This window comes from Lycorma delicatula, chromosome 6 (assembly GCF_047948215.1).
Source record: "Lycorma delicatula isolate Av1 chromosome 6, ASM4794821v1, whole genome shotgun sequence".
Taxonomy (NCBI): domain Eukaryota; kingdom Metazoa; phylum Arthropoda; class Insecta; order Hemiptera; family Fulgoridae; genus Lycorma; species Lycorma delicatula.
The window spans coordinates 68,362,637-68,390,190 of NC_134460.1; the positions used below are offsets into that span (position 1 = coordinate 68,362,637).

Below are 27,554 nucleotides of genomic sequence, written 5' to 3' on the forward strand. Positions count from 1 at the left end.
CAATGATTTGTAAACTCAGCAGTAAAAAGTATGCACAATAATACTCACCTCACCATCATTTCACTTTTTCTAGAAAAACCTCTATATACTGCTACAGTGGGGTTTTTAAATAAATTCTAACTTATAATTCAAAAGAGATAACAATTAATTACATCGTTCTTAACCGTTTTTTTATCAAACTTTACACAAGCTATCATAGCAATATAAAGTAAAAACCTTAACTTTGATTAACATTTTACTAACCGATCTGTAGGTGGTGTTGGATTACGCCGCATTGGCACAGGTGAAGGTCCTCTACCTTTTCTAGGACTAGGAGGTGGAGGGTTCATGTGAAGTGCTCGCTCTGTTGTAGCCCACTTTTCAGACATTACTGCTGGCGACAGTCCTTTTCCTACAAAATTAAAATCTAGTTAAAACCAACCATATACAGCAGTTGAACTAGTTGATTCAATGGTATTAAACAGTTTGAAAAATTGAAAACTAAGCCTTAAAATTACCAAGTTTTTTAATTTTGTTCACCCTAAAAGCTCATTCCAAACTTATAATGATGTATAAAAAATTATTATTTTTAGGAAAGTTATAGCAAACTGTATAAAATACTTTTTTTTATATTAAAGAAATACAGTGCAGTTAATGTATATTTTTATAAGTAAATCGTTTTTTAACTCTTTCTGAGCCTGCGACCACAGCCTAAGGTCAAAGGTACGCTGATCTGAGTAGAATTCCATCTATTTGAAATTTTAAAATTTCTGTTGAAATTTTCTCTTAAAATAATAATGCCACCAATCAGGCTTCTATTTGTGAACTGACTGCCCAACTCCCCTATGTTTTACTGGAATGGACTTATCCAACAAGCAAACATTGTGCCGATGCAGTAGACAGCTAATGATAGCCTTAACAAAGCGATCATAATGCCCTGTGCACTGTTAGAGAAGATGGTGTTTACCTAAGACAAACGTGTTTTATTTCTTGAGTCACACTTTAGCATGCAATTAACAGTTGCAGTGCAAGAATCTTTTATGCCTTAAGTACCGTGATAAACCAGCACCTAACAAGATTTGAGGTTAGTAGTTAAATTTACAGAGACAGAGTATTAATAACACTATTTGTATTAATAACAAGGAATACAAATGGCAGTGTTGAATGCACAGACACATTCACTGAAATCAAAGACTGATTACCTGTCTTGCAAAAAAAAATCAATTAAAGACACCTGTCAGCTGAAATTAATCTACCAAAATCAACCATTCACCGAACGGTATCAAATTCAAACAGTTCATAAACTTCTTGATCCAGACAAAGAAAACGCTAGAATACTGTCACTGGTTTCATCCATGTGTGACAGTATTCATGTTATGGACTTGATTTTTTCACAGAGAAGGCTTGGTTTCATCTGGACAACTACATATACAGCCATAACAGTAGGATTTTGAGAACTGAAAATCCCCATGTATCATGAAAAAGAATTGCACCCACAGAAGATGGGAATATGGTGTGCAACATCACAAAAAAATTATTCGTCCTATTTCTTAGAGTACAACATTACTGCAGAACAATATCAGAATATTTTACTGCAATTCATGGCACTTGGAAGAAGATTGATACTGCTGGTTCCAACATCACACTACACACATTGAACTTCTGATTTTGTTAACTAATTCTTTGGTGATCATGTTATTGGTTGTGGCTTATGGCCCAAAGATCTCCTGATTTGACTGTGCCAGATTTTTTTTTGGAGTTACCTACAGCAACAAACACTTGAACAGCTTAGGTCAATATCGAACAAGCTGTTTTAAATAACCGAAAAACAGTTGCAAGAAACACAGTGAAAAGTATGGAAGCGTCTATTCATGAAGATGGCAGCCAATTCCAGCATTTACTCTAGCAGGTAGTAAAGTACGGAAATAAATTATTGAGTTTAATAATGTATAAATGTCTTTTTTATTTAAATATACCTACTGACATAGATGGATTGTGTTTTATATGGAACACCTACCTTATATGCTCTAACAATTATGATTATTATTCACTTTGCAATTTAAAAACTCTGCCTTCTCAAATATACATCACAATGACAAAATTAAAAACTTTTTTGAAGAATTAAAGCACTCTGAGAAGTGATTTAAGTAACTGATCTAGCTAATCAAAAACAGCTCCTCTAAAACCTACTGCAATATACATTTCTTCTTTTGGTTAATCTTGTATTAAAAAAAATTTTATGCTCCTAACCCCTAATTATGTAACTAAAATTTATTTTTTTTAAGATTCGTATTATTCCTCTGTACTCTTAAATTAATTTTAAGTTCTATTAAATAAATCACCTAGTATAAAATACTGAGATAAGATAAATCTTACCTTAATTTTTCACCAAAGTAATTTCATGGAAAATTAATTTAATCCATAATTATAGGCTCAATTCCTAGAACTTCCTAAATTTTTAATAACTTTTGTTGGACAACTGCTTTTAAAAATATGAGATAGGCCATCACTCTAAGATAACATATCTACAAAACACTCCTGCCAAATAAATAAATAAGTTTTTATATTTAAGAATGCTCATTAGTCAGTGTATTATTTAAAGAGAATCTATCCCCCCAAATATGTATTTAATTAAGGTCTTCATCAGTACCATTGATTTTCAAACTTTGTCACTTACTGCCCACATTGAGTCAAAAATTTTCTAGTGTCCCCCAAAATTTTTAAACTTAACCATCTACAAAAATAATAATTGCAATTGCCGTTTTTAAGATGTACTCTTACAAATAGCAATTGCAATTATTGTTTTTAAATGTAGCATATCCTATTTCCAAGTTGAAACTTACATTTTAAATGAGAGCAATTAAAACGCATATTTAATCATATCTGGAAGTATTTTTCGGATAACTTTTCATATATTTGGAATATTTCAGTTTGGAATAATTGTAGAGAGACGCGCAAAAAAGAAATTAAAGCTGAAGTCTTAAGCTCTTAAACAATTTAAATGCAGTTTACTGGAAAATTTTCATTTCCCCCATGTGCTTGATCAAATTACAAATTTTTAAAACTTTTCTTCTCATAGATTCTATTTTTTTTAATTTGATGAATTTTGAAATCTGAAGTATAATGTCAAAAAGTAGAGTAATCAAGCTTTAATTTTTTTTTCATTCGTTTCTCTAAGCCTCTTGGTTGCAAAGTTAAAGTAGTTTGAATACAATCATTTTTTATCATAAAATATAGGTGTCCCTTTAATTTTTTTTACTAGTGTAGGTATTTAATTTTAGTTTGAAATATCAAGAAAACACAATTTTTTTCCTTTTTTTTATCAGTCATGGCCTTCCTAAACCATCTCAACGACCCCAATTTTCAGTAGGCCTTCTACTGCCCCTTGAAGACCACCAGCACCCACAAGGGGGCATCATATCACCCACGTTGAAAACAAATGATTTATACTGTTTATTTTAAGAACAAATATTCTAAGTGTTTATCATTAAAACGCAATTTATATAAGAATACAAGATCCATCCGCTTAGCATAAAGAAATTTAAGACCGATGTTCTCAAAAATGTTTCACGAAGTGATGCTTATGAGATTCATTAATTTTAAAAATAATCTTTCAAAAATCAAACTCACCACTAGCTCCTGCTCCACTGACACCAACACTGGCTCCACCAGCCCCACCACCACTACCACGAGTAAATGGTGATGAGGCCCTCAACAATCTTCGACTAGGAGAAACTGGTTTTCGAGACCGTGATCTAGATCTTGAAGAACGTGACCTGGATCGTGAATCTCTACTACCAGAACTATAACTGGAACTCCGAGAGCTTGGGCTAGAACTATCACATGCAATTATGTTCTTAAATAAAGCTAAAATTACAAAAATAAAAAAATAACTCCCAATTCAAGTAGATAACAAACATAAATTAGAAATACAAAATGTTGTTTTAATATATCCCAAAACTTAAAACTAGTTATCATAAATTCTTAAAAATAAAAAGCAAGTATTAGTCATAACACATTTAGTATCTACTCACAAAAGCAAGTCTCACAAGTCACAAATAATATCAAACACACCCTTAAAATGAGTATAAGTTTGTTACACTTACATATTTTATATAAAATGAATATATTGCAATGAATTTAAAAATGGAACTCAAAACACATGAAATGATATCCCCTTCGAGTAATCTCACATATTAAAATAAAAAAACTGAATTCAAAAGTAAAGCATGTTTTGTTATAAACATTATTTTATTTTATTTTAATTCAAAATGCCAGAAAAAAATGTTAGGGCTACTTTTCCTGATCTCCTGATCAATCCATATCAGAACTTGGAGAACATGGCTGTAACAAAGAATTTCAGAAGAGATGGGGTCAGATATTTTTAATTATGAAAAGTTTGTTTTGGTACAATATCTTTTATTAATATGAAGCATCGATTCATTTTTTTTTTTTTTTGGATATATTACGGCTAAAGTAAAAGAGAATGGAACTCTGAGAACCTTACTTTTGTACCAAAAAAAAACTTCTGTATTCTCTAAAAATCTTGGCATAATATATAATTTCTTGAAAAATGGTCGTCTAATCTGCCTTTTCTTTCACAGATATTAACTGCTGAACTATCAGGAAATTACCACTAACTTTGTACTGTAGCCCTGTTTAATGTGATGAAACAGAATGCGAATTATGGGAAAACAGCACTAAAGCCATACTGTCAATTCAACTCTGCTGATTTTTTATGATTAATATCCCACAGACTAGTCTCCATATTATTCAGATGTTTATTTGCAGATTATTTAGAAGGCACTGTTTTCTAGTACTCAAACAAAATAGATGCCACAAAAATGCCACAGAAAAAGTCTCCAGCAATACAGTAAATCAACAGAATATTTCATCAAAAAAGACAAAAATGGTTTGACAACTGCATCGATGTTGAATATGGGAATTTTAATTATTGTGGTGAAACATAATCAGAAAAAAATTATAAAATGGAATTGTACTGTTTATTGAACAATAAAAACAAAAGTTGAAGATTGGTTGCCTGTGAAGGCAAGCAATCTTCAACCATTGTTTCCATTCTTCATCGATGTCAAACCAAAACCACTGACCGCCAAGAAACTCCTTCAGATAGCAGAACAGGTGGTAATCGCTTGGCAAAAGGTTCAGTCTGTATGGTGGGTGGTCCATTTGCTCCCATCCAAAATAGCTGATTAACTCTAGAGTTTGAGCAGCAGAATAAAGTTGTGCATTGTCATGCAGCAACAAAACTCCAGATGACAGTAGGCCATGTCGCTTTTTCTGTATGGCACATTGAAGCTTTGTCAAGGTCTCCCAGTATGCAGTTGAGTTAATTGTTGTCCCTTTGGACATAAAATCAACTAACAGGACTCTATGTTTATCCCAAAACACAGTTACCATAATCTTGTGTGCTGACATTGTTTGTTTGGCTTTCACTTTGACTGGAAGTGTTGTGTGTTGCCATTCAATTGAGTGCCACTTTGATGCTAGAGTGATGCGAGAAACTGATCTTGTTCCCTCTGACAATGTGGTCCAAAAGTTCATCTCCTTCCTCACTGTATCAGGTCAAAAATGTAAAAGCACTAGCCAATTCTCCTTTTTTTGTATTCTTCAGAAAGCAGCCTTTTATATATATATATATATATATATATATATATATAAAATTGGTCTTAGAAAGTTACTTGATTTAATGAACACTTAGTAGTTTGTTTACAATAAATCTTTAAGATGCAATCCACATTTATTTAGTAATGATAAATCAATACTCGACTTAAGGTTGCTATAATTTTATTTTACTACACCCTCTGCAAAGTATTTCTTTATAATACTGCAGTATCAGAGTAATAAAACAAACAATAACACTATTAAACTGTAATGCATGATAATCTACTATAAAGTAAGACATTATTACTAGTATTATCTAATTTCAGCATTACATTAATTTTAGTCACATTTTAATTCAATTTGAACACAGTAATTATCAAAGTAATTCCAAATGACACCAGTCAGTATTATTATACATTATGCAACTAACAATTTTAAGAAAAACCCTGCCTCAACAAACACTTTTACTTTTTCTTGTACTTAATCAAAATGGAAGGCTAGTTTTATTCTTACTTCCACAAAACGATAAGATAGAGGTCATCTAGGAAATATTCAAATAGATAATTTATAAAAATATTTTACGATAAGTTTTACCTTGAAGAAGAATATGATGATCCTGAAGAATAAGACTGTTTACGTGATCGTCCTTTACGGCCAACAGGAGACTTTGATCGCATCCATGGATCAGCCCAATCATCGGCTCTTCCACCAGCACTTCCTCCTCTACCTGAATCAACATGCCTAGAACTTCTTGTTGGAGGTGGACTAGAGTATGAAAACAGTACAAAAATTAAAAATCTCCAACAGTACAAAAAAAATCTGCTGTAAAACAACCCTTAATCATTTTTAATTTGTGCAAATGTGTTGTAACATTTATAAATAAAAAAAAAGAATATATTAGTAACCAACTCAGGAGGAACATGGAAGCTTTATTCTGACAACATGGAAGCTGTACAACTTATGCGCAATTATACACCAAACTGGCTCAAATATACATAAATAAAATAACTGTCATAACAATAGTAGACTTACAGTACAGTAATTAATTTCTTCCAATAGATTATCTTGATTCACCTAAACATTTTCAGCAACAAACGCACAATTTAAATTGAATGTTTTAATATCATATTCAGCATCTCCAATAACATCAAGAGATTTATATATTTGATTAACGTAGGTATTTTATTTACAAAATAATTAAAAAATTCGGACGTTTTCCTTAGACAGCTAAACACAACCAAAAGACAACTTAAAAAACATGTGCCGTTTTATTACATATAAAAAAAAATACAATAACGTTTTTAATAATAAATACTCATTTCTATTAATCAATTACTTCAATGCACCTTTTCTTCATTGCTAATAAATTTTAAATTATATAAATATTATATCATTCATTCCAATCATATTCTAACATTGGGAAAATTGCAATACAAATTAAAGCTGGGAGAAAAAATTACAAAAAAACATTATGAAAGATAATTAAAATGTACAGCCTTTGCCAATTTATTAACATTTATGACTTCACAAAAAATTTTAAAAATAACAATTTGCGTAATAAAAAAAATTGTTTTTCTTTAAACAGACATCAGGTGAAAAAATTTTGCAAAAAGATATTTTACAAACTATCTTTAATTGTAATCAAACTTGTATCTGAAAAGGAATATTTTATAAAATACACTTAGCTCACCAAGCTCATAAGTTCAATGGTCCAAGCTATATTAACCCTCCGAGGGTATGGTAAAGCTCAGATCTGACCCAAGCCAAATACTTTTCTATGCAATCCCCACCAAAATTATTAAATTGTTGAATGGTCTAAGCTATCTCCCAAGTCAGTTTTTCTACAGCTACAGACATGTTCATAGCTCATAGATACGTTGCATGCTCTCACAAATTCTTGCTTTACTGGAACATTGTCTCGTGGCTGGGTCAGATGTGACTCAACCATAGCCTTTAAGAAAATTATTTGTCATTATTTTTAATCCTTTTTTTATATTTTACCTAGTGTCTGATATGGTGAATAAGGATTTTTTTTGGACTGATGAGGAAATGCTATCTGAACTGAGGAGGCAACAAGAAAAGTCAGACTCAGAATAGGAAGATGTTCATCATGAAAACAGTTCAGAAACAGAAGATGGTGTCTTAGAAAATGATGATAATAAAGACCAGTTTGAAATCGATGATCATGTTATTATAGATATAGATAGCACGGAGCCTGAAAGAGATATGAGCTAAGAAAATCAAACTTCGAAATTGGAAAAGATGGTGAAACAATTTGGAGTAATCTTCTCTTTCTTACAATTACAGCTAAGACACGAAGTATTAACATCATTTCACATTTACCAGGGCCAAAAACTGAAGTTCATGGAATAAATGATGAACTATAAACCTTAACTTGTTTACCGATCAAATAATTTGACATGATTGTGCTTCATACTGTTAACTCAGGTTTCATTTTCTCCTTTTTTATTTGGAAAAATAACAATTTTCACTTTTTTCTTACTCTTTATAAATTTTCACTCTTGCTTTTACTCTTTATAAATTCTCACTTTTTTCTTACTCTTATTAAATATATTTTTCTAATGCTCTACTGTTAGCCAGTCTTGTTCTATCCTTCAAAGACTCAACATGTGTTTATTATGAATGTATAATTTATTTATGACTTTATTTATTAGAATGAACCAGTGAATAATAAAATATTTAGAATTAAACCTAATAGATGTATTGAACCTAGGCAGCATATTATTTGACCAATGAATGAATTTATGAATCAAGAAAAAAAGTCATTTATTGAACCTACTGAGAGTTCAGAAGTTAGGGCTCTGATTGGAGTTGTTTATGAGCGAAGTACTGAAAAATTCAAGACTACACACCAATGACATATTTCTCCAATAATAATTGGGCAATAATCAGGTGCCCAATAATGAGATTGACAATGAGCCAAAAAAGGTACTTATTTCTTTTTAAAAGAACTAAGTTTTGATAACATGGCAACCAAAGAGGTTCGGAAAGTCAAGGACAAGTTTACAGCATTTAGAAAGTTTTGGGAATTATTTGAAAAAAAATTGTGCTGAACTCTACCCGCCATTGGAGTACACCACTGTAAATGAAACACTTGTAGGTTTTTGAAGGCACTGCCCATTTAAAATGTGCCTTCCATTTAAACCTGATAAATATGGGCTAAAAACTGCGCCAATTTGTTATGCCAGAACTTTCTCTTTTTTGGTGGTATTTGTTACTTTGGCCGAGAAGCTTCTAAACAAAAAAGTGATTTGCCAATTCGTTTGAAATATTCTGAACCTCACTAAGCTTCTTCAAAGCAGTAACAGAAATGTTACTGCAGTTAATTGGTTTTCCTCATTTCGGTTGACCAAGGAGTTATCGAGAAAAAAATAACTCATGTGGGAACTCTTAAAAAATAAAGTTCAGATCCACCTTCAATGCTGAGCAATGAAAAAATAGGGTCAATGCGATTTACATTCCAAGATGGCAAAATGATGATATCACAAACAGCAAAAAAAAAAAAAAAGAAAGTTATCTTGATTTTTTCTACGCAAAAAATATTTTGGCATTATCACTGCCCTTTCTTTTTCCTGTTTAGCCTCTGGTAACTACCATTCAGATAATTCTTCAGAGGATGAATGAGGATAATATGTATGAGTGTAAATGAAGTGTAGTCTTGTACATTCTCAGTTCGACCATTCCTGAGATGTGTGGTTAATTGAAACCCAACCACCAAAGAACACTGGTATCCACGATCTAGTATTCAAATCAGTGTAAAAATAACTGGCTTTACTAGGACTTGAACGCTGGAACTCTCAACTTCCAAATCAGCTGATTTGGGAAGACGCGTTCACCACTAGACAAACTCGGTGGGTTGGGATTATCACTGCCCAGATACAACACATTTGTTGCAATAAACAAACAAACATTACACTTTATGTCTTCAGAATAATAAAAATTGCTACACAGCAATTAACATGAAGAGCTAATATACACAACAGTTAATTAAATATTCAAGTATAAATGGACAGCCTTAAGAAATAACAACACCCAGTCTAAAATTTCCTTATCACTGACCAGGATTCTTTGAATGTGTCTGGGCAATTTATATTTAAGATGCAAGCCTTATGCAATCTACAAGGATGTGGCACTGTCAAATGGCTGTCGCATCATATGCATAATGGAGAATTTTTTGCATAATGAACAGGGATGCTGGAAAAATAGAAGGGGAGTCAACACTTTCACAGTCAATAAAGACAATAAAGTTTTACAATATGATAGAGTGGCACAGACATTTTAGACAATCTATGTCACAATAAAACAACAAAAAGAAGTAGCAGGCGACGGCCAAAAAGGTACTTTTACGGTGTCTTGGATATAGCTCCAGTAAACAGTCTCATAATATTTCAAATTCAACAAAAAATTCATATTCTCACTCCTTCCGTTAAGATTTTCTGAATTCTTGCTCATGCCTTGACAATGCCAATTAAGTCCAGAGAATAATGAACAAGCGTCTCCCTAGAGAGTTACAATTTGATAGGATTTGGGAAAAAACCTGGAAGAATAAGGAGAACAAGGTTCTTTAAATGATGCTCCTCAGCAAAAGAAGAGAAAAAGATGTAATATTAGTACTTGTATTAGAAAGGATAAAAAGGGCAATGAGATTTGCCCTTGTAACCAATCTGCTTGTGGACAACACAAGCTAGTAATCTGTCAAAAATGTTTTGATGGTAGGATGCATAACAGCGAGACAGATTAGTTTATGCATGTAGCGCTACCATTTGTTCATTTTTACCACTTAATTCTGATGTTAGTTTTGGAAAACTTAGTTACACAAAATGTTACTAGTCCTTTGTCTACTAAACTAGTCTAATTTTATATGATGAGCAGGTAATTTTCAAGTTTTAATTTTATTGTTTTTTTTAATCACAAAAGTGGTTTAGTACATAATTCTTTATTTGATTTTTGTGTTTTAGTTAGTAATAAGCACCATTTAGCATAACAATTTGTCCTAAAAGCCCATGCATAAATGTGAAATAATATGATTATACAAATTTGTTTGTACATTCAAAGTCAACTTTTTATTTTAATCATTTGTGATTTGTAGAAAATCCATTCAAATATATAACTTCTTTTGAAAAATTATGTTTTATTCAATCACACAAGACAGAAACCTGTTTAATGGTGGTGGGTTGGATCCAACCCAACCATACTCTTGATGTTCCTCCACCTGACCATACCATTGAAAGGTTAATATACTAATATCAGAGATAAGATAAAATAAATACATTGCACTAATCTTAATTTTTCAGAGCTGTTTTAGCAATTAAATACAGTATTAATCTACATTCACACAGATATACATTTACACATCACTTCTCACAGGAAACATAATGTACAACTGTATTATAGCTAAGAAAAAACACCCTATTATTTCAATATTACACTCTGGATGCATTTAACATTAAAAAAAAAATAAAATAACTTTGCAAAAGTCATTTTTAACTATCAACACAATAAACTTTCACCGTAAGTGGGACAAACAGATATTTCTTCAATCTGTTCTTCATACTGCATGACTTGCGATATAGTGAGAACTAACTCACTACATAAAAAACAAAATAAATAAATAAAATAAAATGTTACCTGTCATCTTTCCATGAAGACTTATCAACTCTTTGCACAATAACCTCTCTCGGTGGATATTGTTTGTGTCTTTTACGCTCATAATATTCCGGCTGTACGGCAGCTGTACGATGGTGAGATGAATAAGATGAACTGTGGTACTTTGATCTTGAACTCTGATGATATTCAGACTCACGAATCATATGATGGGATGCTGGTACATCATAATGGCTAGCACGATGGTACCAATCCCTCCCGGCAGAATGGTACATATACTCTGATCCACCACCATAATCTTCAAAACGCTCTGATACAGTGCGATACCTTTTACCTTCATCAACTTTAGCACTATAAACAAACAATAAAAATGAATAGGCCAAGTAAACACACTACCTTCCAGACTGCCTGTACATGCATTAAGCCAAGTTGCTCTACTTCATACCAATCGTACAAAAAATCACAAAGAATAAAGATTATGTTTCCTTACAGCTATTATATAATCAAAACCTGAAAATTGTTCTCTGAATTTTCATTGCTACTCAATAACTTAAATTTCCTTTTTCTTGTTCAAAAAGGTTCAAGTAAACAACTTTATCAAAAATAAATGTGACAATCACAAATGCTAAAACAGTATTAACAATTTTACATAATTATGACATAGTTCAATAAAGCCAAGAACTCAACATAATATATTAATAGCATCTAACAGATTTTTTAAATATAAGTTCTGATAAGACTAATTAAAGAACACACATTAAAGAAAAAAGCTAGTATTAGCCTTCCTGTGCAAAACATTGTTGACTATCAGGCCCAGTCAGACAACTTTTAAATTAATTCAGCAGCTCCTCCAATGATCTCTTGATAACATTCTGTTGTTTGGTCCTGATTTTATTACAAAGCCTGCCCTGATGTTCTGTATTTATAAAAAGATACTGGAAAAATTCATTACTATATATGAATGTGGAATTCAGACCCCAAATCAAGAAATCTATACTAGATATCTAAAGACATCCACAACACTAAATCCACTGGTTAGTAGAGTTTACAAAATTATCGAAAACTTTCTTAATAATGCAATTTTTTTCAAAACATAACATTAGGATGTATAATATTTTTTCTAATAAACGTTATTGTGTAAAAGCTCCCTCACTTGACTGGGACTTTCCTCACCATATCTTATAATCCAAATTAATTGGATTATAATCTTATAATCCAAATTAATTGGATTATAATCTTATAATCCAAAAGGCTTCAGACTTGTCATTATTCAGGTATGATTTTCTGGAAGTTTACAGACATAATTAGATAAAAATCAAGAGACTAATACTTAAGCACAGATACAGAAATCTTTGAAAAAAGTCTACCACGTGAAACACTGTGTAGATGTTATTTGAATATGGTAACATATGATTTGATTAGATAACATATCATTTATGATTTGATAACATACGATTCGAACAGTAACAGAATTCAAACTCATAATTATAATATTAACTATACATTATATTTTAACTATTATAAAAATATAATCTCTAGTTAAAAGTGTATTAAATTTTCAAATAATCTATGAAATTTAGTTGTGTTGAGCTTCATTTTAAGTTTACCAAAAGGAGTGCTTATGAAAAGATTTACCACAATTTTAATTACCATGAAAAAAATAACATACGTTTAGCTAGCATAACTATTGTCAAGTAAGATATGAGAACTATTGGGGTGAAGTATTAGGGTGTTTAAAAATACTGATACCCTCAAAATATCTTTAGAAACAATTGTAAAAGAGAATTAATTTGAAACTCTTGAATTAAATTATCAGACCATCCACATGAATTTTGAAGCATTTATGTAATGAATGGACTTATACAACAAACTTGTTTAAGTGAAAACTTATAGACGAAAAGATATATCTTTATATTTAACTTACACAGCCCACCTGTCTGGTTCCTCACTTAAAATCGGACTTGCTGACCGAGTCAAATACAAATCATTCTCTTTATCTAGTTCATCTTGACTTAAAGTCAAATTCATTTTTTTCTCCTCAAAATCAACTTCAGTTTCCTTTCTCTTTGATGATTTTCTCAACATCTGCAGAAGTTTAAAAAAAATGAAAAACACATAAATCATGCAATCTAATTAAGAATACTATTTCAATTTAAAAAATTATATGAGACATTCAAAGATTAACCAGAATTTGTTTACACAGCTTTATTGATAATAGACAAAATTAAACTAAATTACCTTACTTTTCTTTATAGTTTCCTTCAACAGAAGTGCATTTTCTCCACCAGGAAGATGAAGAAAATGTATTTCCTGATCCTCTCATTAAAAGACATGATGGCTGCCCCAACAACCAATTTCATACATAATGCTCAACTGCAGCATTGTCTTTGAATCTTTCCTCTCCTAAAGCTTCCTTCAGCAAACCAAACATGTGGAAATCACAAGGTGACAAGTCTGAACTGTACAGTGGGTGTTCAAAAAGGGTTCACATTTCATCACAGACCAAAATACAGTCCAAAAATTCCTCTACTTCTTCCTCAAAGCAATTCAGAAGCTGCTGACAGATGTCTTTCTAGACATTTCTCTGGGCATCAGTGAGAAGGCTTGGAACCCTCCTTGTCAACATTTTGCTATATCAAGAAAATCTGACATTACATACACACTTATGCCCACCTCTATGCAATATATGCAATGGTTGTGAGGTAGTCACTTTCCACAAGGTCACAAACAGCCTAAATGTGTCATCACTGATGCTAGTTAACAGACGACATTTACGTTTGTTCTCCAATAAATCACAGCCACTGTTTGGCCTTATTAAACACTTCCGAGTTTTTGACAGAGCAGCATTTCCAAACTGTATCTGGAGTAGAGGCAAAATTTCAAAGGATTTGACATATTTTGTTGGCAAGAAATCGATTCAAAATTCATTGTCTAACGCGCACAAATATTCTGCTATTGATATAAGAACATGACCTATGGGCGTGGCTAATTAGTGAAGGGGCACCCAAGGTGCCCCTTCACACTCACTGGTCTTCCTCACTCCATACAGCAAAATCCAGTTTACATTCCAACACGTACAGTTTTTCTACCAGTCACTTTTAACATAATGGAACATACATTCTGGCATATTTTGGTATACAATGAAACTGGGAAAAAATTCATCTGTAAAGATGTTTTTACATTAAAAATGAATAAAATGAAATGTGTTATTTTTTTATTATAAAAATTAATAATTTTATCACACATGGCCCACTGGTATAATTATATAATAATAATGATTATATAATTAATAATTAAAAAATAAGCAAATTACAAGACAAAGTTTTAGTTTTAATAAGATTATAACATAAAAAATTTTTTTTTTGGTTCCTGATTGAATTTTATTTTGAAAGTGCTTGAACGCATATATAAAAAAATTATTGGCAAGTGGGCTTTTTAATTGTTAATTAATAATTTTTAAACAGCTATCAAAACTTTACACAGTAATTTTAAAAGCACATTTTTTATTTGTTTGATAAAAAAACTGTTGAAAATTTTATTCTACAATTCTACTCTATTACCACTAGCTTTTAAGCCAACTTTAATTACAGAGGAGGTTCATCAAATGCACTTATACCTTTTTTTATGGTAAAGCCTTATTAATCATCAAATAATGCATGATTTTCTTCTTTATTTTGTTGAGAAAGTTGTTCTGGTGGTCCTGTTGTAAGTCTTTCCACATTACTTATGAGGAAAATTACTAAAATGACAAAAGTCTACATAGATAATTTTTAATTTTTTTATCATTACTAAGTACTAGATTATTGTGGCATGAAGGCATATATATCTTGAAGTCATTATTATACTCTGAATACAGAAATTTTTTAACATAAAAATTTAAGAAAATTAATTTTTCATAGACATACACAAATGTTAAATAAAACTGTAAAAAAAACAGATTTCAACTCTTCAAATTTTCACTTTAAAATTCTGTGCTAAATTAAGAGTTGAAAAATTACCTACTGATAGTTGTTTATTTAATTTCACGCACTTTTAAAAATTAGTACTTCAAGAAGAATTAACAAAGCATTTTTCTTTTTTGTTTTTAAGCCAAATTTTCTTACGACAATTTTATTGTTTTAAAGTTTTTTTTTTTGTAATAACACCAGAGGAAACCACCTAAACAACAAGAATCATGTATTGAGAGTTTCTTCCTCATAAGGAAACTGATACTCACTACATGGTCAGGTCCTGAGTTAGACAGCTCAGGACTTGCAATAGCATATTTCACTCAGAGAAAACACAAAGGGAAAATTACTTCACCTTCACATTGCCTAATATACCTGAATTTAGATGTGTATATCTTTGAGGATAATAATGCTATAATCAGGAGTAACTTTTATATCATGTCCATTCATTTACTCATGTGTTTACAATCTCATGTGTTTTTTAGTTAATTTAAAGATTAAGATTTAAATTATTGTAGGAAAAGATTAACTTCTAGTTTATACTACCACAGTAACCCAATCTTATTTTTAATTCAAATTATTATTTAACAAAACCTATATATGAGTAAAATTTAAAAAAATTAAGTAGCGTACTGTAAATGATTTAATATAAGACATTCAGAAAAAAAATTACATTTAGAAATCATTTAATATCAGCTGACTTTACGGTTTTTAAAACCAACCTGAAGGTCTGAGAAAAATCAAATAAAATCTTCATGAAAGTCTCTAGAAGAAACAAACAAAAATCGTTATAACTAATGCAGGCACAGCAGCATTTTGTTTATGAAGACCCAAGTTTTGAAGACAACTGATACATTTGAATAAACTATTAGATAAATTAAGTTCACCATCATTATAAAATATTTACTTTTACTATATTATTCCTAAAAGTAAAGCAAATAAAATTATTTCATAACATTATTTACTGTAAGAATAAAATGTAAATACTAAAAACAACATGATACGTAACATGTTATATAACTGTAAATAAACTACATAAATTCAGTTATACTATACAAATAACTATTTTAATATGGGAAAATTAGTGTTATTTCAGAAATAATATAATACATAAAAAAAGCTAAATTTTGGATGAAAAATAAGTCAATTATAATCTATTACAGAAAACAGTAACTGGTCTAAAATATAACAGTAGCCAGTTATGACTGGCTACTGTTAAAAAATGCTAAAAAAATGTTAAGCATAATGCTAAAAAAAAATGGAAAAAGATTTTAAAGACCAAAACATTAAAGTCCTCCCATGGCCATCAACTTCATAGACTTAAACCCAATTGAAAATTTTTGAGTAATAGTCGAAAAACAACCCTCAAAAATGAATTGTATCACAAAAATTGACCTCATTAAAGCAATAATATTGGTATGTTTTCATAATAAAGAAATCAAAAATGTACACTTGTTAAATCTATGTCAAATCATGTTCATGAAATGAATAAGAACAAAGGAGAATATATTAATTACTAGATATTCACAAACTGTACAGGTATGATTTGTTTTTCTAAATAAAGTTACTCTTTTTATTAAATTACATCTGTGTTCAAATTAATTTGTACGCTATTGTACAGCTGATTTTGTCTCCATTTTAACAGACTCTAAATCAAGGACAAATTTTCACCTTGAAAACCATGAATGTACCAAAATTTTCCTGACAAACATGAATATACCTCTTGTAAATAATGTTATACATGTTATAAATTGTATTATTACTATTAAATGAATGTATCAGAATAAGTATAGTGTTACAAGGTTGGCAACTGAAAATTAATTTTAGAAAGCAGCTGTTTTAAGAAGCCACCTACATGGGTTTAAAAAAAGAAACTAAAATTTGGCAGAGAGAATAGTTATTTACAATCTATACTAGAAACAGGCAGCTGTTATAAGAATAAAAGATAAATGAAAGGCAAGTTCAGATTCTGAAAGAAGTGAGGAAATACTGGTTTCATTTAAGTATTATTATTATTAAGTATTAATTAGGTAGGTATTAAGTAAATAAATTAGGTATTATTAATTAATAATCAGAATTATTAAGTATTAATAATTCTAATGTAAAATTACAATTACATGTTAAAAAAACATGACAGGTAATATTTTTTTTTTACTAGTTTCATTTTATTTCCTAGATAATGCTAACAATACATTACACATAATATTATTTACTTACTTCTTTTGCTTGTCTAAGGCCTCGTTCCCATGCTGATTCAATAACCGGTACTTCCTCTTTTCTTGCATGTGGATAAGCAGTTGGGGCCACTGTTGCTGTTGCTGTTGCTGCCACAACCTGAAAAATAATAAATAAATAACTTTCAACTTTTGCACAGACTATCATGCTACAAATTTACCTTAATAATACTCACTAACACACTAAGGTCATATGGAGTTATCTGTGTACACATTTCAAGATTAATTACAGCATCATGCAATGTGTATTACTTGATACAAAGGACAAAATCATTCCTTCTATACTAAATGAATATGTTTTTTATAGAAGGATTATCACGCTATGGTATTTTCCTACTGCAAAACTGAAAATGAACAAATTTATACATTCCCATAGGTTAACAAAGTGAAAAGGGTTTTTGAAACATTTTAAATTAAACCATTTTGAAACAAACTAATAACAAAATAGACACACTCACACCATCTGTGAGAAGATTTAAAAACTACTGTTACCCACCAGCACCATCTTACTTGCAACAACATGTTTTCTAGAATAGTCTTGCTACTCTATCTCATGTCCTGACACAACAGGAATATTCCAGAAGCAATTTACCAATATAAGAGTAGATACATTTTTTGACTCTTTTTTTCTGTTTAGTCTCTGCAACCACCTTAAGGTATCACTTCAGAGGCTGAATGAGGATGATATGTATGAATGTAAATGAAGTGTATAGTCTTGTAGTTTCAGGTTGACCATTCCTGAGATGTGGTTAATTGAAACCCTATAACCCAAGAACACTGACATCCACGACCTAATACTTAAATCCATATAAAAGTAACTGCCTTTACTATTATTTGAACCTCAGAACTGTCGACTTTGAACAGCTCATTTATGATGACAGGTTAACCACTAGACCAGTCCAGTGGGCTCATATTTTTGGCTACTGTCAGTGCAGTTTCACTTTCACATAAGTGTGTATAATGTAAACAATTTTTTACAACTGTAAACTTTGTTTTATCATGCTAGCCACCTGCCACCCACTTTATTATAACAAATGGATATTAGAAAATTTTTTCTAATCTGCTGTAAGTAATTTTTTTGTAAGTAATCTGCTGTGATGTTTATTACATGCTTTTATTTAACTTGCAATGAATGTACTCTAAATTTACATAAGCACAACCTCTTACCTTAAAAAATCATGTAACTTAAAATTTGTTATTCTTCATTTTTTTGGTTATCTTTCTCTGCTTGCAAGTGTTATGCCACTAGAGATTCTTTTGGATCTTTCAACGTAGAGCTCTGTATTTAAGTTTATAATTTTTGTTAAGTTCTTCAAAATAATCAGTACTTTTGATGAACAGTTAAAAATAATTCAAAAAATGGCCTAATTACCAATATTATTTTGGCAATTACTCAGTTTTTATATCAGTAAAATCGGCACATTTCTAGTTGTTTATCTTGAACTCAACAGTAAAGAAAGGAAAATATTTAATTACCTTGTAACAAATTTATGATTATGATACGGACAAGTAGAAATATCCATTTCGGGGACCTTAGTCCAAAAGTGTTTTTTTTTTTTTTAAATGTCTGTATGTCTGATAAACTTTCTATTGATGATTTTTCCATAAGTTTTTAATGTTATAATGATAAGTTATATTTTTGAATTGAGCTCAGCTAGCATAGTCATACACCATATAAAACTAAATTTTGGCAAAAATGTCAGTTAGAACCTTCCTTGTCAAACTGATGCAGTAAGATGCCACTTCCGCACCTACATCAAGGTTTGGTCAAATTAAATTTATATTTTTTTCAGTAATTTAAAACTAACACCAGCAGCGGCGAAGAGATTGAGTACAAGGAAGTACAACCACCCTCTATTTCAAGAACTGCGACTGCGGGACCTTCTACGGTTCAAACCAATGTGCAACAGAATGAAAGTGAAGACGACTGTTGTCATGATGATATTGGAAAACTAGTCGGTCTGGTGAGCACTATGTCAGTTGATAGGAAAAAAGTCTCTTAGAAAATGTCTGGGTATTTTTGAAGAACTATGATTTTGCAGCAGACACTAACACCACAAGAGGAATTCCCTCACTAGTAGCTGGACTCACATTCACTATGGTTAGTTTACTCAAGACAACTCGATGGAGCTTTCTGTAAACATTGTATGTTTCTGCCATCAAACAGAATAATGAGAGGTGGTTGGGGTCCATCATACCTTTCACTAAGTACAAGGACATGCACAATTATTGTAAAGCACCCTGTATGAACGACTTACTGTTTCCCAGAATTCTGAAACTGCATTGGAACTATCAAGGAGATATTCACATTTTTCCAAGTCTGTTTTACGACACAAGTTTATTTCTAGCATTCCTAAATTGTGTGAGACTATGTCAGGCATGGCCAACGTACAGCCCGCTGTGTATAGGATTCACCAACAATGAGTTTTCGCAAGGAGCAATTAGATGAAGCTGTAGTTAGACAATTTGCATCTAATTCTAACAAAACTATTGTTGCAATTTTTTTTTTTTTTAATTATTATTTTATTCTTTTTGTTATTATGCATTACTATATAGTATGCCCCATATGGACTGCCCTTCCCCCAGAAGTTAAATTCAGAAAGCTGCCTCCCAATCCATTTTGAGCAGCATACACCTCTAAAAAAAGCTGTACTTTAATAAAATAAATAAATCAATGAGAAGAACAAAGCATGGTACAAACTATATAATAGCAGTTTTTTCTTATAATCTTCTGAAACTAAATCAATTATAAAATGCTTGCTAACTCTGTAGTGAAATGCCTTTTAATTGTATCTATTCGTTTTATGATCCTAATCTTGTGACAAACTTTTTTTTTAATTAACTCAACTAATAAAATTATAATTTGTTAATTGGTAGCAGACAATTTTCACACACAACTATATAATGAACTAGAAAATTGAATTTTGATGAATTCACTTTGATACATTTAAGTATTAGTCTAACTTAAGTCATTAATATTATTAGTGACGTTATGTGTTTGTTTTTTTTATTCATTAGGCTGCATACAGATATCCATATGCACCTCTGCAGGATATGTAACTTTTTCTGTATGTATTATCTTTAATGTATTTATGACCTGATTTAATACATAGCTAATAAAAATCTTCAATATTTGAGAATAAAACATTATGATAACATGTATAACATAGTGTACTTGCCCAATAGCAAAAAGATTATAAGTGTTAAAAAGTATAATTATGTGAATATAGAAATTTATTTCAACGGTTAGGAGATAAAAAAGTATTAATACATCTGTGCTTTACATGAACTTTATTTTGCTTCGCTAATTAGCACAGAATGACAACTCAGGGCATACCATGTCAACTCAACACCTTACCTTCTTAAGATTTTTAATGACATTTTAGTACATTGGTTGTTATATTAGTCTTTGAAACGTAAAACCTTCTTTAAGACTCTCATGTATAACTTTTGTTTTCTTTAATTTCCTGAATGAAAAATATAGTTATTTCAAAAATAACTATATTATACAGAATATAAAATTAAAAAATATATTTTTAATGCATAAATAATAAAATTCTAGAACTTCTGATACTTTGACACTTTTAAGTTTTACAGATATTTCACAGTAAACATTAATTTTATTGTAAGACTTATTTTCAGTATGATACCACCTGATTAACCATTTTAGTAATAAACATACAATATAGATGGAATGTGAGAAGTGTAGCTGAATCATTATGGAGAAAATTCATCCAGTAACTGAAATAAAATGCGACTGAATTTGTACACAAGTAAATAATCTGATTCATTAACCCTGAGACAGTAAATCTAATGATTAGATAATACCTTTTTCAGAAGATTAAACAACAAATAACCCATAAGTGAAGTAATAAACACAGCATTATAAATCACTAACCGGCCTATCAACAGGACGATAATCAACAGGAGGATACATTGCTTGAGGTCCATTAACAGGAACTAATGGTCGCACCATTTCAAACATAGTATAATTTCCTTTATCTGTTACACCAGGATGGACAAATCTGAAACATAATATAAAAATAATTTATGTCCATAAAATATATATAAAATAACAAATCAGATAACCAGTCAGACTTAAAAACATTTACTTGACAAAACTTTTGAAAATCTTGGGACATTCAAGTATTCAATAAGCAGTTTTTCGTGCTTACAAATATATCGCCTCTTATTATCTCATAATAAACACACAAATTATCTGATAAATTTAAAACCACAGTAATAACTAGAAAAGAAAATAACATATTATTTAAGTCCCTCTAAAAATGTCTAAAAATGGATTGTTTTGCACAGGACAGGTAAGTCAAGGCAGTTTTGATTGTAATTTTACACTATTATCAAATTTAATTCTATTTAAAATACAATAGTTTATATTGTAGAATTAATTTTAGCTAGAATTAATTACAATTAAATGACAACTGTTTAATCTTTAAATGTTTTAATGCCATATATGAATTACAGTACAGTATTACATTATTTTATGTTGCATTTCAGGCAACCAACCCTAAGACATAAACGTTAGTATTGTAGATATTTCAGTAGCTTGTTACACAAATTCCTATAATCCAGAAATTCCAATAACTGGCAAAAACCTGTCCTCCAATTGTGCTGGATATCATTGTACTGGAGCATTTACTATAATAATAATAATAATTCAAAATAATATATATAAGTAAAATTATCGGCTTTTTTCAAGCCCAGAACTTTCTGAACAGCCCTTGTATTTTTTTGAACACCTGATCAATGAACCTCATTTGTCTTTACAAGAGATGAACAACAAATTTTCTCATCAACTGTTTATCTAACGGTCTATTCATTTCGACTTTTATTTACCCATCAAACTTTCAACATCCTTCAGTAAAACTGGATTTCAAACATCTCTATTCTTTACCTTTCTGTTTACCTATTGCTCATGTTTCACAAACATCAAGTGCTTCATTCCACACAAATATTCTTAAAAATCTCTTTCTAATTTTTAGATCTATATTTAATACTAACTTATACTTATAAATTATTTTCTTTTATGGTTGAAAACTCTATTTACTTATCACAGTCTGGTTTTGATGACCGCATACTTTGTCCATAATTTGTAATTTGCAAATCCATAAATAATGAAATCTCACAACTTCTAGTATAAATGTGTTTGAATTCCTTACTATTTCATTCCTCATTATCCTCTTTTTCTGCCAATTTTCATTATATGAAATTCTCTCATAGCAATAAATCCATGTCATTTAGAATTTTTTCTAAATAATCTTCATTTTTGGAAAAAAAACAATGATACAAACTAATCTTAACATCCTTATTTTTTCTCCTGGGATAGTTATTTCACTCTGAAATTCATCTTTCAATTCCTGCATTGTTTTTTCAAAAGTAAAAACTGCAATGGAACCAGTACAGACTATATTTTCTCACTTCTTTTAGAATCTGAACTTGCCTTTCATTCATCTTTTATTCTTATAACAACAGCCTGATTCTAGTACAGATAGTAAATAACTATTCTCTCCTCAAATTTTAGCTTTTTTTTTCAATTTAAACAATTACATGTAGCTTCTTCTTAAAACACCTGCTTTCTAAAATTCATCTTCAATGGCCATCCTTGTAACACCACACTCAATCTGAAAGCCAAACCGGGTCTTCATGTAATACAGCTTTCTCAACACATTCTATATGCCTGTAAATTATCCTAGCAATTAAATTTAAACATGAGATGTTAACATTGGATTTTATAGTTTTCCTACTTTTATAGGTGTAAGTATAAAGTTGTTTAAATATTTTATTTACATTTATTTTAGAATATAAAAGAATAAACAATCAAATTACATTAATTTTATCAACATCTGACTTTACTGAGTATTGGTATGTAAAAAAAGACAAATAAAAACGGCAGAATTTAGAAAATTATCTTAATACCGTAAATCAATAGAACTAACAACAGAAATTTGGAAAGAGAGAATTTTGTGGAAGGATCTATGTGACAAAAGAAATAAAAATCACACCACCATATAAAATTAAGTATGCTATTGAAAGAAATTGGAATTAATTCCCTAGTCTTTGCTGACAATACTGCAATTTTCTCAGACAATCTAAAAACAAAGCAGTGTAAGTAAACCATCTAAAATAAATTAGACAGAAAGTAGGGCTAAAACTTCCGTTCAGAAAGACAGAATATATGACCAACATTAAAAGATTCCCCAACTCCCTAAACACAAAATATGAAAAATCAACAAAGTCAATAAATTTCAATATCTGAAATCCAAATTAGTGGTTTAGATAAGGAAACCAATCAAATAAGAATAAAAAAAAAGAGAACTGGCTCACTGACTAAAAAAAGATATTCATAACAAAATAAATGTCTCAGTAAATGCCAAAATCAGACATTACAAGAGTAACCAAATCAGAAGACCTCTATGCATCAGAATGCATTTTCAGTTAAAAATCTGGTGAAGTAAGTACAATAGGAAAAAAAGGAAAATCTTAAGAAAACTGTAGGACCAACAAAAAAAACTAGGTGAAAGAGAACACAATTCAAGAAGTAATAAAGATCTTTGCAAATAAGATGAAACTGATAAAATATCAAATTCAGCCAGAAAAACAAGAGCCAAATTCTTCAGCCAACTTACAGAATGAATGATAAAAGGCTCACAAAACATATTTTCAACACATTACAACAAAAGGAATGGAAATCAATGGACTTGAGTGGTTCAAAAAGACCTAAAATAAATTAAAACATCTTAAGAAATAGTACAAGATAGAACAACATTAAACAAAATGAAACAAGATTTGAAGAATTTCCAAGAGGAGTGAAAAGTAATAAATGTCTAGCAGAAGTCAGAAGGCAAAAGCAAAATGAAAGAATGAAGAACTACTGGAAGACAAGAAAAAACAACCAGAAGAAAAAGAAATGATAGAAAAATGTTGCTTTATGAACTCTATCGACCAAATTCAAAAAAAATAACCAAATTGATATATTAAGTCATAGAAAATATGTAAAAATAAAATTGAGGATTTAAAATTTTATGAAAAATATTTTCAGAAGAGGAATGAAGTCTTTCAAATAAAATGATGACAAATTAAAATTAGCCTGAAATCATTCATTTAAATACAGTAAAAGTCAGGATAAAACTTATTTTCTTTGAAAAAAGTATAGTATGAAAAAAATTGGTAAATAAAATAATGTAATAATGAAATGTAATGTAAAATAATGTACCTGTAAATTTTTATAATAAAAAAAAAAAACATAGTGAAGTATTGGCATATTTTCTATTAGGTCAATAGACCTAATGGAGTGTGAATCTATTAGGTCATACGATCAGATTCACAACCAACTACAAATTTCATACAAATTACCTGATGAAATGTTAAAGAGAAAAACTCTGACAATTTCAGAGGAGAACATACATGACAGAATTTTAAAATAAAAAAACAATTATAGGAATTGATGCACCATCTTTAATTTTATGCAGTCCTGGTAAACTGTGGCAGAACAGGTCAAAACATTAACATAAGGTCTGCATGGTAAATAAACCATTAAATTCAGTTAGTCTGGAATTTTTTACCATTTTTTTTTTTTTTTAAATAAATCTTTGTTTTTATATATTACACACATGTATTAAAAATGATTTCTAAACAAAAGGATACTTTCTATATTACTTTATTTTTTTCAAACTTTATGCACATCTATTCAATTATTAACTTGTCACCAATATTTTTTACTTTTAACCAGTTACCAATGATAAGTTTTGGTCAGACTTTCCTGGACAAACATTCTAGTAACAATTGTCGATATTGCTGTTCTTTCAATAATTAATTCATTTCAACAGAAATATTTTATATTACACACACTAAGTTAACATTATTTATCTCTAATTTTGGCATTTTTTTCAGTTATTAAAGTCTTACACTTGAATTACAAAATAGATATATATATTACTAAACCCCTAATTTTGGCAGTAATTTTGAGGTTAACTCGGTGGGCAATTGCAGCCATTCATGTATTGTGTGGTGTGATGTGTGACACACACATTGCACACACGCACCACACACATATATGCACACTCACACACATAATAAACTTAACACTTATGCTTCCAAATAAAATAGAACGAGAGTTAGGAGTACTAGATGAAACCAAACTGACAATCAAAAGTACAGTAGCATAAGAAGCAACCTTAATCCTTAGAATAATTATAAAAGGTATACCAAAGAAAAACAAATTACCTATATGGTATTTGTTGATCATGAAATAGGTTTTGACAACAAAGAACATACACACTTATAAGAAAAAAAATGGGATTGAAATGTACAGAGATTATATAAAATTAGCAAAAGGATTTGGCAATGATAAGGTGAGAAAAAAATTCAAGTCTCAAAATAGAAAAGAATCTAACCTACCAGCACAGTTTTTTAATCTGCAGTTGGAAGTAAAAGATATATGCAAACCAAAATTAGATATGAGTCCCGAAATAAAAAATTAGCATATTGTCACTGATGATTTTCTCATTTTTGCTGAAATTAAGAATGAGACAGAAGCTATAACCTTTACAAAAGCAAAACATGAGCAGTGTAGGAAAGTATACTTTCAAATGTGATAATACAAATACCACAAGATTAAGATAGAATTTTAAGATGAAAAAAAACAATTTAATGGCAGAACATTGTAAAAAACAGACTGTTATTAAAGCTGCTTAGTGAAACATCATGAAGTAATAAATTTGATTAGACTGTTAAAAACATAAAGGAATATGATACAAAATTAAATGAAACTATTTAAATTCTCATTCTTTGCAGTAGTTAAATAAAATAGTTTAAAATATAAAATGAAGAAAATTAATATACTTTTTTTAATTAGCGATGTAATTTAGAAGAAACCCTGTACACTACCTGAAGTCTTTGTCTTGTTTCATAAAACCTATGTAAGAAGGTAGTCGTCAGTCAATCACTATCTCACAAACTCTTAACCTTAACCTTCATACGTCTCCACCTGCAGTATTCTTTGGGTTTTGGCTAGATAACTACTGAATCCATGCTAAGGATTTGGGGACCTGTTTACGGACTCAAACCACACAAATACTAAGATATTTGTGTGGTTTAGTGGAGAAAGAGCTCTGCCTACAGACATATTTGGAATTGTGTTTTCAAACTGAAAGCAATATTAAAAGCCTATTTTGAGAGAGAGATGCTAATCAAATAAACCTAGACCTCCTGAGTTATCCTAAAACTCAGGAGTGAATTTTTTTGAATACAAATTGTAATCATAGATTATATAAAATCATTCATACTCGCAGTTAATACAATTTTGTACCTGCACTGTGAACCCCAAGTACACTGTCCTCTGTTATAAAAACGACAAATAGGTCGTGGCTCTGTTTCTTCAGGACGATTTTCACCTTCATCAGTCAGTTCTCCTTCTTCTAATTCTTCCCCTTTTAATTCACCTTCATCGTCACTCAATTTTGCTGTACTGGCTAAACCTTCACATTCACCTTCTTCTCTCTCTTCACCAGGTTCAAAATCTAAAGCCTCACCGTCATCACCTTCCAATCCCCCTCCAGAGGGTACACTTCTTGAATGCTGTTCTTTTTTTTGTTCTTCTTTATCCTCCTTTGTTCTAGGAGGACTTGGGCTTCGTTCCCCATTTTCCATCTGAAATCAATAAAATTTAATAACAATCAGATAGAACAGATAAATATTTAAAAACACAGAGAAAACAATTTTTAAATATTTCGGTCTTAAATTTGTTGACCTGGAATTTAAATTAGTTTTCTCAGCAAAATGTTTATTCATTAAAAGAAAACTCACTTCCCTGATTAAAACATAAAAATCTTAACAGTGCCTCTGAATTATATCATAAGGAAAATCCATATATATTTATATTCTACTTTGTTACATCAAAAAATAGAATTATGTATACATATACAATATACAATTAAATAATTTGTATAACAATAATTATATTGTTAAAAACAATATAAAATACATTTATAAATAAATAGTATAACATATAAATAAATACAAATAAAAATAATTTTATTAATAACTTCTATAAACAATTAATTGTTATCAATTACAATAATTAATAACAATATAACAATATAACAAATGTTACAAAAAGCCAATATAAAAA

General features: G+C 30.1%; 1 protein-coding gene across 4 annotated transcripts in view; it reads right to left on the minus strand.

Annotated features, from left to right (window-relative positions):
- The window catches only part of LOC142327109 (uncharacterized), a 79,701-nt gene that overhangs the window by 27,790 nt on the left and 24,357 nt on the right, over positions 1-27,554 (minus strand). For 2 of the 4 annotated variants that reach the window (XM_075369969.1, XM_075369970.1), the window contains exons 4-11: positions 26,733-27,073; positions 21,306-21,432; positions 17,391-17,507; positions 13,151-13,311; positions 11,251-11,577; positions 6,196-6,366; positions 3,610-3,815; positions 244-391 (exon numbers count right to left, since the gene is read on the minus strand). In XM_075369969.1, the coding sequence (XP_075226084.1) occupies positions 244-391; positions 3,610-3,815; positions 6,196-6,366; positions 11,251-11,577; positions 13,151-13,311; positions 17,391-17,507; positions 21,306-21,432; positions 26,733-27,073 (1,598 nt within the window). The remainder of the gene's footprint in view (positions 1-243; positions 392-3,609; positions 3,816-6,195; positions 6,367-11,250; positions 11,578-13,150; positions 13,312-17,390; positions 17,508-21,305; positions 21,433-26,732; positions 27,074-27,554) is intronic. The other 2 variants (XM_075369972.1, XM_075369971.1) reach the window with 2 other exon arrangements.